The sequence below is a fragment of the Rhinoderma darwinii genome, chromosome 1 (genome assembly GCF_050947455.1).
Source record: "Rhinoderma darwinii isolate aRhiDar2 chromosome 1, aRhiDar2.hap1, whole genome shotgun sequence".
Lineage (NCBI taxonomy): Eukaryota > Metazoa > Chordata > Amphibia > Anura > Rhinodermatidae > Rhinoderma > Rhinoderma darwinii.
Genome location: NC_134687.1, coordinates 313,811,340 through 313,825,922, shown reverse-complemented (window position 1 = coordinate 313,825,922; position 14,583 = coordinate 313,811,340). Strand labels below are relative to the sequence as shown.

Sequence of the window (14,583 nt, the reverse complement as noted above, 5' to 3'; positions counted from 1 at the left end):
ATCCCTACTGCCAGCATATCTGCAGAGGACAAAGGCGTTGTATAATGCCATCTGTGTAAGATAGACAGAAAGCTTCTTATACCACACCATTGTCTTGCGCATGGCGCTGTAGGGTTTTATGACCTGATCAGAAATGTCAACGCCACCCATATATTTATTGTTCTTCTGTACGCAAAATGGTTTGGGGACTTGGGTGGCTCCACGTACAGGGACAAGGCTGCAGCTGCTGTCATCAATGCTGTTTAGTATAAGGACACCCATTTTATCCTTATATTGCAGGAGCAGCAGATTGTCGCTCTGCTCTCTCCTACTTTCAGTGTCTGTCCCAACAAAGTTTTGAAAAGGCCCTTCTGATTTTGTTCCGCACGCCCATGTGGATCTGGACGAGAGAACTTTTAGTAATGGGACACTGTTTTAAAAGTTGTCCAGATATAAATTAAGTCCTTTGCCGAGCAAAGGAGGAACAAGACCCCTGATTCCTAGGAAGGGAGGGCAATCTGGGGGATCTACAGTTAAGTCCAGAATTATTTGGACAGTGACACAAGTTTTGGCATTTTAGCTTTTAACCAAATCATATTTAAACCCATATTGATTATGTAACTGTATATTAAAGTCAGATTCTCATCTTTAATTTGAGGGTATTCACATCCTAATTTGAGGAAGGTTTTAGCAACAGCTCTTTAATATGTAGCTGCCTCTTTTTCAAGGGACCAAAGGTAATTGGACAATTATCTCAAAAGCTATTTAATGGGCTGCATGGGCTATTCCCTCATTAATCCATCATCAATTAAGCTGGTAAAAAGTCTGTAGATGATTCCAGGTGTGGCACTTGCATTTGGAAGCTGTTTCTGTGAACCCACAACATGTGGTCAAAGGAGCTCCCAATGCAAGTGAAACAGACCATCGTTAGGCTGAAAAAAAAATTAAGAAATCCATCAGAGAGATAGCACAGATGTTAGGAGGGGCCAAATCAACAGTTTGGTACATTCCTGAAGAAAAAGAGCGCACTGGTTATCTCGTGTACTTCAAAAGGCCTGGATGTCCACGGAAGACAACAGTGGTGGATGATTGCAGAATCCTTCCCATGGTGAAGAAAAACTCCTTCACAACATCTACTCAAGTAAAGAACACTCTCCTGGAAGAAGGTGTACCAGTATCTAAGTCTACCATAAAGAGAAGACTTCATTAGAGCAAATATAGAGGGTTCATCACAAGCTGCAAACCATTAATCAGCCTCAAAAATAGAAAGGACAGATTAGACTTTGCTAAACAACATCTAAAGACGCCAGCCCAGTTCTGGAACAGCATTATTTGGACAAATGAAACTTAGATCAACCTGTACCAGAATGATGGGAGGAAGAAAGTATGGAGAAGGCTTGGAACGGCTCATGATCCAAAGCATACCACATCCTCTGTAAAACATGGTGGAGGCAGTGTGGTGGCATGGGCATGCATGGCTGCCAAAGGCACTGGGTCACTAGTGTTTATTGATGATGTGACATCCTACCTACCAGGGGAAAATCTAGACGACAGGTGGCATAGCTACCTAACAGGGAACTCGGGCCGTGAACAATCTAGGGACACAGCAGGGCGATGGCGACCGGGTACTGCGGGTACTGCGACAGGTGATGTGACAGGTGATGGTTGGGCACAGGTTAAAGCAGGGCAGAAGGGCACTGTGGATGGATGAACAGATGAATTAGATGACCAATGGGCACTAAATGTGGTGATCACTTGTCAGTGGGCAGAAAGGGGGCAGATTTTAGGGTTCTATCACTTTTTTTTCCACCTCTCTTCACTTCAATTGATATCTTCACTAACACGATCAACTCTGACAAGCTCTCACACACAACAGAGCTTTTCAGAGCCGGAGATGCCTGTGAAACCTGCCTCCTATGCTGTGAATGGTCCCGTGCCAGTGAGTCCTGGCCGCAAATGTCGCTGATAGTTGCGGTCGGGGCACTGTTTAAATCCAGGACCTGATTGTATGCCCGATTGCGGCAAAGCACTTGCAATCTGGACATACAGTCACGTCCATTTGCAGGAAGGGGTTAATAAACTGATGGGGAATAAAACAACAACAAAGACTCTACAGTATTAAGACCTCATTAAATAACTTCATATAGTTTAGTTTTAACTTGAGGGCCTATGGGATGCTCAAGGTACCTGCAGCTAAATCTAATTTTTAGGTTTGGAGTGCACAAAGGATACATCATGCTTCTACCAATGTATGCCCTACAATTGCTACAACCCTACAGTACATCAGAAAATGGCAACACTCCTCATGAGGAAACACTTTATTTCTCTCCGTTTTTCTTCTTTTTCCAAATAATTCCATAATTATATTTATAATTCATAGAAACAGAATTTTAATTATAATCATAATTCATTTATTTTATTTAGAATTCATGCTATGAGAAACTATAAACTGCTTAAACTTTCAAGATATTTACAAGCAGAATGATTTAAGTATGTGCATTGAAAGTGGAGTCAGTATAATTGTTTTTGCTGTTTAAGTTTCCCTTGGGAATAAATCAATGAATACATGCTGCAATCCTAGTCATGTACTGATGAATTTTTATGTAAACTCTTTTTTTTTTCTTTACAATGTTAACTATAATTAAGAAGAATATAGCCGTAGGGATAGATCTACATTTACTGAATGCATATTTGACTAAATGTCATATTTTATTTAACTATCAATTGTATGAATAATTAGAGTGAAAGAATTGTCAAAATTCTAAATTAATCTTTAGATGCCATTGTGAATTATTTAATTAAATTTAAAATTGAATTTATATGTTATGCCATAATATATAAATAGTTTGTACATCATCATTTTCACTTTAATACACATGGCTGGTGTGCCTGTAGGCAAGAACAGATGGAAAATCCATTTAACAGGGCACCTATGTCATAGCATGCTGTATACAATTTCAATACAGCAGATAGTCCTTCATTTTAAAACACATTTAACTACTCTTTCAAAAAGAGTTCAAAAGATATGCATTTATTAACCCCTTTCCGCCACAGCCATTTTTCGGATTTCCATTTTTTTCTCCCCACCTTACAAAAGTCATAGCTTTTTTATTTTTCAGTCGATATAGCCCTATGAGGGCTTGATTTTTGCTGAAAAAGCTGTCGTTTTTCATAGTATAATTTATTGTATCATATAATGTACTAGAAAATAGGAAAACATTTCTTTGTGGGGTGAAAAAAAAAAAAAAGATTCCTCCATTGTTTTTTGCACTTAATTTTTATGGTGCTCACCATGCATCTGCTGGTCAATATAATTTTGTCAATACAAAATTTATATCGTTTTTGTTTTTATATTTTACTTCTTTTACAAGGTAAAAAAATAACTGTAAAAAATAACATTTTGTGTCGCCAAATTCACGAGCTGTGGTTTTTAATGCAAGTTTTTTTTATCACTTTTTATTACATTTATTGTGGGAGATGAGGTGACTAAAAAATAGAGATTCTGGTGTTTACATTTCTTTTTTACGGCGTTCACCGTGCGTGGTAAATAATGTTATATTGTAATAGTTCAAACTTTTATGGATGCCGTGATACCAATTATGTTTATTATTTTTATTTTTTACAATAATTAGGAGGAAATTGGGAAAAGGTTTTTTTGAACTTTTAGTATTTTTTGTATTGCAGTGTATCGTCTTTCTGGCAGGCAGTTATTAAGCCCTGTCAGAGGCAGGGCATAATAAGAGTACAGAGATAGCAGACCTGGGGACTTTCATTAGGCCCCAGGCTGCTATGCCAACCATTGGCACCGATGGGCTTTCAGAGGGGGTCGCCTCGACATGTGTCGCTTTATGTGGTAATAACTTTGGAATGCTTTAACCTATCCAAGTGATTCTGAGATTGTTTTCTCATGACATATTGTACTTTGTTAGTGAAAAAATTTGGTCGATAAATTAAATATTTATTTGAAAAAAATTTGAAAAAAATTGCATTTTTTGGAAATGTAAATATATCTACTTGGAAAACAGATAGTAATACTACACAAAATAATGACTAGTTAACATTTCCCATATTTCTACTTTATGTTTGCACTGTTTTTTTCACGTCCTTTTATTTTTCTAGGACGTAATAAGGCTTAGAACATTAGCAGCAATTTATCATATTTTCAAGAAAATTTCAAAAGGCTATTTTTTCAGGGACCAGTTTAGTTGTGAAGTGGCTTTGAGGGCCTTATATATGAGAAAGTTCCCTTAAATCACCCCATTTTGAAAACTGTGCCCCTCAAAGTATTCAAAACAGCATTCAGAAAGTATGTTAACCCTTTTGGCATTTCACAGGAATTAAAGCAAAGTAGAGGTGAAATTTACAAATGAATTTTTTTTTTTGTTGAAATTCATTTGTAATAATTTTTTTTCTGTAACACAGAAGGTTTTACCGGAGAAACTCAACTCAATATTTGTTGCCCAGATTATGCAGTTTTTAGAAATATCCCACATGTGGCCCTAGTGTGGTTATGTACTGAGGCACAGGCCTCAGAAGCAAAGGAGCACCTACTGGATTTTGGGGCCTCCATTTTTTAGGAATATATTTTAGGCACCATGTCAGGTTTGAAGAGGTCTTGTGGTGCCTAAGCAGTTGAAACCCCACAAAAGTGACCCCATTTTGGAAACTACACCGCTCAAGGCGTTTTTCAAGAGGTATAGTTAGCATTTTGACCGCACAGTTTTTTTTTTTTGCAGAATTTAGTGGAATTAGTCTGTGAAGATGAAAATCTACTTTTTTTCTGATAAAACATAGAATTTTTTCATTTTTTCAAGGAATAAATGAGAAAAAGTACCTCAACTTTTGTAAAGCAATTTCTCCAGATTACAGCAATACCCCACATGTAGTCATAAGCTGATGTTTGGACCCATAGCAGGGCTCAGAAGGGAAGGAGCGCCTTTTGGATTTTGGAGCGCAGATTTTGCTGGATAGGTTTTCAGTGCCATGTCGCGTTTGCAACGCCCTGGAGGAACCAAAACAGTGGAAACACCCCAAAAGTGACCCCATTTTTTAAACTAAACTCCTCAAGAAATTTTTCTAGGTCTATAGTTAGCATTTTGACCCCACAGGTTTTTTGTAGAACTTAGTGGAATTAGGCCGAGAAAATTTTGATCAATATTTTTGCCCACTAAAATGTTGATTTTTTTAATTTTCACAAGGGTTAAAAGAGGAAATGCACACCAAAATTTGAAAAGCAATTTCTCCCAAGTACAGCAATACCCCATATGTGGTCATAAATGTTTTTTTAATTAGAAATGAATTAACCCTTTCAGGACTGATCCTTTTTTGCTTTTATATTTTTGTTTTTCACTCCCCGACTTCCAAGAGCCATAACTTTACATTTTTCCATCAATAGAGGGGTGTGAGGGCTTATATTTTGCGGGAGGAGTTGAAGTTACTATTGACACCATATAGAGTATTATATAATGTACTGGGAAACTGAAAAAAAAATATTTGCGGGCTGTAATTGGAAAAAACTGTGATTCCTCCATAGTTTTCAGGGTTTTGTTTTTACATCTTTCACCGTGCAGCAGAAACAACAACTTAATTTTATTCTGCATTTTAATACGATTATGGTGATACCAAATTTATATATATTTTTTTTATATTTTACTACTTTTAGAAAGAAAAGATTATTTGTTAAAAAAATAAAATTATTTTGTATCATCACATTCCGAGAGCCAAAACGTTTTAATTTTTTGGGCGATTGAGCGGTGTGGGGGCTTATTTTTGGTGGGACGAGCTATATCTTTTATTGGTATCATTTTTTGGTGCATACAACTTCTTGATCACTTTTTTATTATTTTTTTTTTAGAGCTAAGGTGACCAAAAAACTGTTATTTTGGCGTTTTAAATTCTTTATTTCTTACGGCGTTCACCGTGCGCAACAAATTTAATAAGTTTTACTTTATTATGCAAGTCGGTACAATTACAGAAAGTTTTTTTATGTCTTGCAGCGTTTGCACAATAAAATCACATTTTTATAAAATTATTTTTTTTTTTTGTCACCCTATTCCGAGAGCCATAACTTTTTTATTTTTAAGTCAAAAAAGCTGTGTAAGGGCTTGTTTTTTGCGGGACGGGTTGTAGTTTTTATTGGTACTATTTTGGGGTACATGCGACTTTTTGATCACTTTTCATTCTATATCTTGCGATACTGGTATAGTTTTACATTTATTTTTCTTGCGGTGTTCACCGTGCAGGAAAAATAACACTTTCGTTTTATAGTTTGGGTCATTACACACGCGGTGATACCAAATATGTGTACTTGTTTTTAAAGTTTTCACTTTTTTCCTTTTATTTTGACACTTTTATAAAACATTTTTATGAACTTTTTTTTTTACTTTTTACACTTTCATTTTTTGACCTGCAGCACTAATCACTGCTAGAATATGTTACACTACCTACATAGTGTAATGTATTCCAACTGTCAGTGTGACGTCACAGTGACTCTGATAGCAAGCCTGTCCTCATAGGCTTCCATACATGGCAGACCCAGAGGCCGTTGTCTGGCAACCACCACCATTGCATGGGAGCTGCCGATGTGCTACAAACCCCCTAAATACGGCGATCATAATCGATCGCTGCATTTAAGGCTTTAATTGCCAAAATCAACGGCTATGAGCCGCTGATCGGCAACACTGGAGTGACTTCCTGTCACTGACAGGAAGCCTATCAGGACCAGCCGATATTAGGATCGGCCATTGTTTCGCCTTCGGTTGCCATGCTTACCAACGGCAAATTCCGTGATTTCAAAGTGGGGTCTGTCGATGTGCTAGAAACCCCTAAAATGCGGCAATCGCAAACGATCACTGCATTTAAGGGATTAATTGCTGAAATCAGCGGCAAAGGACTGCTAGCCAGCAAGAGTGGAATGTCAGCTGTTGGAGACATCTGACCTCCCGGTTCCTGGTGCACACTGTCGCCGACAGTGTGCACCAGGAACGACTCAGTAACTATAGGTCCTCGTGCGGGAAATAACCTCCCGCGACATCGTATAGTTACTGAGTGGTGCAGCTAGGGGTTAATGATTTGTGTCCCTTTTTTTTCCCCCAATGAATAAAGGACCAGATCTCTAGAGGGAGCAAATGAAACTTTCCTAAAATGGGAAAACCTTATTCTTCTCCCCTTCATTGGAACTATTTGGTGTTTTAAAGGAGACCTGTCAGCTTTCCTTACACTGTTGGATAAGTAGTGACAGTGTCAGACTGTGTAAAAAACATACCTATTGACAATTTATACATTTCTAGGTGGAATAACAGAGGATCAATATAAAACAATTCTAAGAAAAAGCATTCCAGAATTAGTTTATGATGAATACTGGTATTTACTAAAACAGACATGCCAGGAGTAAATAAATGAAATAACAATTCTGGAGCATCCTTCTTAAAACTCTACAATGTGCCGTTCCTTTATTATTTCTCCTAGAAATTTATAAATAAATTGATAACTGGGTATTACCAGTTGGGTGTCCCTACACAGATGTCCAATCAGTGCTGACAAGAATGAGACTGTGTAGAAACACGTCCCTTTTACTAGGGAAATGGTAACACCCAGTTGTCAATTTATTCATACATTTCTAGGAAGAATAACAGAAGAATTAAGTTAGATGTGATCAGTATTAGTGTTACCCTGAGTGTTAGAGGCAAACAGGAGCCGCTGTCAGCCAAGCCGTCGGTCCAATAGACTGACGTATTCGGCTTAAAGCGGCTCTTTGCTTCTTCTATGTATAGTGCATACATAGAAGCTGCATAGCAAAAAGGAAATAATATTTTTTATAAAAGTTAATAAGAAACATTTTCTTAAGCACAAAATACATACATCTAATAATAGTAAAAAAAAAGGTTACAAAGTTTGACATAGCCTTAAATCTTCAAAAGCAGCCAGCAGTCTCAAAAATGCTTTACTTTGGCATCAGGCCCCCAAGCATCCAGAATCTCAGAATTTAAATAGAGGCACATGTTGGAAGAGTCGACTCACTGGTGCACATGAATAAGCATTGTGCTACAGTGTGATCTGGTTATGGCTTATATATATGACATTTCAGAATAGGGATTTTAAGATTAAATGTACTCAACAAATTTAATAGAAACAATAATTCTGTATAAGGATATAAATATTGCATGTATCTGTCACTTATTTTCAGACTGCGTTTACGTGTAATTGCCATGGTATCCTTAGAAAAGAGCGGCTGGTGTTTTATATTATATTTATGGATTTGCTGTCTGAATGATTATTTTAGGTGGCGTGCCCTGGTGCCACAGCAATCCCTCTAGCAATTGAAAGTTTATTAAATTAATGCTTTAATGCTTGACAACTGGAAATTGCTTAGAAGAGAATTTAGAAAGCAATTTGAAAGAAAAGCTGCTATGAGTGAAGACCATGTGTAGCTCACAGTGAAAATATAGAATGTGCTCCTTGATCGGAAAGCATCTAAATTCCAGAAATGTCAGATACAGTCAAACATAAAGTTTTGATCACTGTACTGTGAAGTGGTGTTTGTTCTCTTTCAATTGTCCACTATTATTGCATATTTGTCACATTGATTGGTTTCTAAGCTTTAAACAAATAAAAAGTATTTTTATTTAAGGAACAAAGATATCTAACGTAACTGACCTTAAACTTAAAGGGGTCTTCTGGTTTGGAAAAAACATTTTCAAATACCCTATTTGGAAACTTTGAGATTAGGACCCTCATCTATTATCCAAAGAGCACCTCTCATTTTGGATAACCAAACACATAAATTACAGGAAAAGCTTATTGCTGCGGAGCTTCAGGGGAATTGAGCACTTGCCACCGGGTTTCTCCTCACAGGAGGTACCAACAGCAGGAAATCCTATGATCAGCTTTTGTTAGGGAACCCTTCTAAAAAATAGATTGCACCATCTTTAGTAGCAATAATTCCAACCAAGCACATTTTATATTAGTCTTTAAGGAATTTAAACTCATCTTTATTTGCAGAACTTCTAGCATTCAGACAACCAAACTATCTAGGGGGCCAGTAAAAGGTATCAATTCAACTATGAATTTTCTACTTTTATTGATGGCTAACATTTTACAGTACAACTTTGCTACAATTTATAAATACTCCTCTATTCCAATGGAAGCCAATAGAACAAAAAAAAATCGCTAACCTCAACAAACAACTATTAAGATGTAGCAGGGAAAACCTGACAAAGGGGAATTCTCTAATATATTCTGCAAAAAGTAGCTTGAAAGTGAATCTACACTTCAAGTTATGGAAGATTGAATATATACATATATATATATATATATATATATATATATATATATATATATATATAGAGATAGAGATAGAGATAGATAGATAGATAGATAGATAGATAGATAGATAGATAGATAGATAGATAGATAGATAGATAGATCGATCATGTTAGGACTGCATCATTCCAGTAACATGGCTATGCTGTTTTGTTGACTTGTTATTGTCTTTGTACAGAATTTCAGCACAGTGTAATGATAGGGGTAGGGAAACGGACAAGTGAGCCCTAATCTACCCGCCACTTTGTCCCTGCCTACTTGCAACGACCCGCCCTAGGCGACGGGGTACAACTGGGCGGCGGTCCCTACGCTCAGTAAGTGCACGAGACAAACAGACAAGGGTACACAAGGCTAAGGGAAATGGGGCAGTTGCCCACGGCAACACCGTGAGCAACAAGAGAGGTGAACGAGCCGAGTCAAACCAGGAGTGTACGAAGTACCAAATGCAGAGCAGGAGAGTAGTGAACAAGCCGAGTCAAACCAGGAGTGTACGAGGTACCAAACGTAGAGCAGGAGAGTAGTCAGTAAGCCAGGGTCAATATGAAGCAGGGTCAAATAGATCAAGAAGCTGCAGCAGGGCCAGGAAACCACACGAGAAGAATCACAAGCACTGGAGGAACAGGAAAGGCAGGTATAAATAGACAGAGGGCGGGAGCTAGCTGAGTCTGGCCAAGCTGCGATAGGCTCTCCCACTCCTAAGCCTGCCAGCCTGAGTGGTGGAAGCTGGAGTCAGTCTCAGAGGCATAGACTCAGGTGCCGACTGATTACCTATGGGCGTTAACCCCGCTGTGCCTGGCAGATCCTTTACACACAGTGCCATTTTAAAAATGTATCACTGTATGGTACATCTAATTTTATCATGTTTGGAAAGAAAAATAATGAACATTATAAGGTAGATGTTCTTTTGCCAGGACCACCTACAATAGTCCTCATTTATGAAAACTAGTGCATAAAAGTAGACATAAAAGCAAGACAAAAAATTACTCCTAGCAACCAACCAGATTCTGCATATCTTGATTCTAGTTTAACAGGGTTGTCTGGTTTAGAAAAAACATTTTTAAATACTCTATTAATGCATTCTGAGTTAATAGAAGAGTTCTTCATTCAGGACCTCCACCAATTAGCCTGTATGAAGAACACCTAAACAGAGCATCTTTCTCCCTGGAGAACCTAGCATGTCTATATATTGGATGGTCTTGGATGGTCCATTGATTTCCATGAGCATCATGCAATGCATCATTTTTCCTGTGGTGGTACTGCAGGGGAATTGAACACTTGCTGGCCCGCAGATTACAGGTAATCGCTGGTGGTCCGGGCACCCTGTGGTTAGTTCATTTTTGGGGAGCCTTCTAAAGTTGACATCCCCTTCAGTTAGAAAATGAAAGAAGTCACCTGATTGGTTACTTTTTTCTATTCCTCATTTTGTCCTCCTTAGTTGAGGCCAGATCTGAATAAATTACTCCATTTCACAAAGAAACCTGTTTTCGGATTTGGTCTATCTGCTGCTATTTACCAGAAGAAAGTGATTTACTTTGTTTTGTTTGTATTTCTATAGTATGGCATAAAGAAGAAAGAGGAGAAAGAAGCTGAGGCACAAGCTGCAATGGAAGCTACAGCTGAAGGGAGCTTGACACGTCCGAAGAAGGCCATACCTGCCGGATGTGGGGATGAGGATGAGGAAGAAGAAGAAAGCATTCTAGACACAGTTATTAAATATCTACCGGGTCCACTTCAAGATATGTTCAAGAAGTAAAACACAGTAGACTGTCAGACTGTTTTAATCGTAAACAGAAAAGCAATGGATTTCCCCTTGTTTAATGGGAGATTTCAGTATTGCCACATTCTACCCTCCCTCCCGTCTCTAAACCTTTGCTCACTATAGTCCCTTCACTTTATTTTCTCCTTTCTTTTTGTACATAGTTACATACAGTAGACACCTCTCAAAGGATGTCAAGGTTATGAGCTGCAGTCTACGCAATTTTATTATAAGCCATAGTACAATCGTATGTTCAATCTGGCAGTTGTGTAACATTTTCATTTATGTAAATGCATTATAAGCCAGGGAGAGTCAGTGCGTTGCTGTTAATACAACATAATAATATTATAATAATAATATAATTATATAATAATTTCTGTCCAGTTGGGAAATTATCGATATTGAAATTTATCGATATTGACATTTGCTTCTGGCAGACAAAAAGAGCAACTTATCATAAGGACTTAAGGAAACATTTATTTTTCATTACGTGTTCATCTGACAGTAAGAGAAAATTCAGAAAATAAATCATGTATAACTCCTATGCCTGGGACTTAAAAATGAACTGTATAACAGCCTCTACCGTAATATATTGACTGTGCAGTGGTGGTATATACCATTTTCTATTAAATGAGAATGATGTAGGATTTTATATTGACTTATTTGAAATTATGCTTCTGTTTTTACAAATTGTGCTTTAAAATGAGAGTTACTCAATTTATTTAACGCTATTCATTACCGTACATTGCTAGCATTAAGGTAGCGCAAAGCTTCAAACTATTTGTACCACAATTTACTATTTAATAATCAGTAATATTTTTAGAGTTTTAGACTTATATTACAGCATCTTATCTGGCAGAATTAGCGGCAAATCCTCTTTGAAAATAATTTATAGCTACGTATATTAACCCCATACTAATGGATGGAATATGATTAGTTGTAATGCTAAATAATAATTACATGCCCTTTGTGCTTGAGTGTAGCAATTGTATTCAGCAGTTAGAATAAAACATAAAAACTAAAATTTAAAAAAAAATAAATAAATTAGCAGCTGAGATCCTTAAATAAATAGTGTTTTGTTGTGAATCAGTGTAATACGCATCTAGTGAATTAGGGGGTCAGGTTTTTGAGGGAGATTAAGCCTTGTGCACAGATCACATCTACAATTCATTTTATCCATTGGGATACCTTGAATTTTTGTCGTATTTAGCTTGAGAAAAGGGTTTTGTAAAACTATAGTAAAAAAAACACTAAAACCTTTTGAAATGTTCTAACCTGAACACAGACATAATATGGCTGCAAGACTCACCCCCCTCATGGTGCTACTGAATCAAACTTAGATCTCCGCAAAACACTGTTATGACTTAAGCTCAGGTCAGTAGAGTCTCAAAGGGTCTGGATCTTGTGGCTGTAAAAGAGAGATTAAAATTTGGTCATATTACAGCCATCTGAATCCAGGTGTTATGTTCAATTATATTTAAAGAGAACCCGTCACTAGTTCATATATATTGAACCGATTTACTGACCTGAATAGCACTGTGTCCCTGATTTCAGTGCTGTTTTTCTATTTTTCCTTGACCCCACTGTTCCAGAGATATGGCCCACTGTTGTGTTGGCTCCCTATATGCTAATTGGCTGTAGTTAGCCAACAGGGCGTGAACTACCCTCAAGCTGCCTTGTGCTGATTGGTCAGCATCAGAGGCAGGCACGTTAACTCCACCCCATTGGCCAACTACAGCAAATTAGCATAGAGGGAGCCAACACAACAGTGGGCCATATCTCTGGAATGGGGGGTCCAGGAAAAAAAGAACGATAGCGCTGGGATTAGGAAGCAGAACTAGTCAGGCCAGTTAACCAGTTCAACTTATATGACCTAGTGAGAGGTCCTCTTTAATGTGTACTATAAGATACCACCCATGCACTATAGATAAATAGCCTAAATATTGTATGTTAAAATATCAACTACTTCTAGTATATACTGAAATATTTTCATTGTCAAATTATATGAATTAAATATCTTTTTTTAACTTAGATGCAGTAAAGCAGTACAATTGTATGTGTTAGTCTTATAAACTTATTTAACAAATGTAAGATGAGGCTTTAATGCAAGACCAAAGAGAAGCCTGGTTCATTTGTTCAAGTAACGCTGAATATCTCTGTCACCATTCATTGCTTTCTGTCCATAAATGTGTTTAATCTCAGGTAAATGAGGTAGTCTTTTGTAATTTTTTTTGTCTTCTAAAAATGGAAAGGGTACATTGAATTACGCAAGACCTACGATACTACCACATAAACAGAAATAGGTTTGCAACTCCTTCAGTTTCAAGCTAGGATAATGGGTAGTTGTTGTCCGCTGAATTTTTGGAGGGGAAAGACTAAGTAGAATAATGTGGCATTGTTGTTATTCTTTTTTTAACTTATTTTTTCATAAATTACATCTACCTTTAGAGAAAGCCATATAAAAATCAGACTGCAATATTAATTTTGAATGCTACTATGTGTAAAAGAGAATAGATCATATGTTTAATTTGCACTGGAATTTCTCAGTCTACGTTTACTGTGTGTTAGTTTAGTGTTTTTCCCCTTTTGTGTCAGAGTAACACATATCAAGGCTGCTCTACATGTCTCGACAAGCTTACTGAAATCCTATTGTCATGTAACGTTACAGATCTGCTGATGTGAACTAAATGTAATGTCTTCTGTGTACGCTATGTTAATATGTGTTTCCTCTCTATGTTAGTAAAATGTTTGGGTAACAGTCTTTCATAAATGTTTTCACGCATAGAATTTTATCCGCTCAGCCATAATTTTGTGATTAGCTGAATCATTTTGTAATTTAAATGCTCATATACTCAGATCAGATGCATGCTTCAGTCTTCTCTGTGACAACACAAGGAGATGTAGAGACTTTGTGAATGTAAAGCTCATTGTATTTTGCCTGCTACTTCTCATTGCATGATATCAGTTCAAATGTTTTTATGAGTGGAATCACAGCCAATAAAAAATAAAGTGATTTCATGTTTTTCTTACATTGTTTTCAATTCATTTATTTGCTTGCTTCTTTTATTGTGTTATCTAAATGCTGAAGTATCTGGGAGTCTGAGGATGAAGAATAATGAATTTATTTTACAGAATAGAGGGCTTCATTTATTAAAACTGTCCAACGGAAAAACTGTCCTGGTTTCCCATAGCAAACAATTGGAGATCAACTTTATTTTCTTTCCTGCTTTATAAAAAAAAAAAGCTGTGATGTGATTGGTTCCTAAGGGCAATAAGAATAGTTTTACTATTAGACAGTATTTATAAATGAGGCCCAAATATTTTTACAAAATATAAGATGGAAGAAGGTCTGAAATATAAGATGGAAGAAGGGCTGGAATCCTTGGCCAATAATTTTCTGAACTTAAAGGACCTTATACAGGAGACACATACAGCATGAGGTCCTGCATAACAGAAATAGTATTACAGTCCTCCATTGAAAAATACTGCTATAGGACTTAAAATTGTTGCAATATCCAATTAATGAA

The 14,583-nt window shown here is 36.9% G+C and overlaps 1 protein-coding gene across 2 annotated transcripts in view; it reads left to right on the top strand.

Annotated features, from left to right (window-relative positions):
• CPLX1 (complexin 1) overlaps positions 1 to 11,700 on the top strand; it is a 199,843-nt gene extending 188,143 nt beyond the window's left edge. For both annotated transcript variants that reach the window (XM_075825532.1, XM_075825533.1), the window contains one exon: positions 10,856 to 11,700. In XM_075825532.1, the coding sequence (XP_075681647.1) occupies positions 10,856 to 11,053 (198 nt within the window). In that variant the 3' untranslated portion in view covers positions 11,054 to 11,700. The remainder of the gene's footprint in view (positions 1 to 10,855) is intronic.
• The last annotated feature ends 2,883 nt before the right edge of the window (positions 11,701 to 14,583 follow it).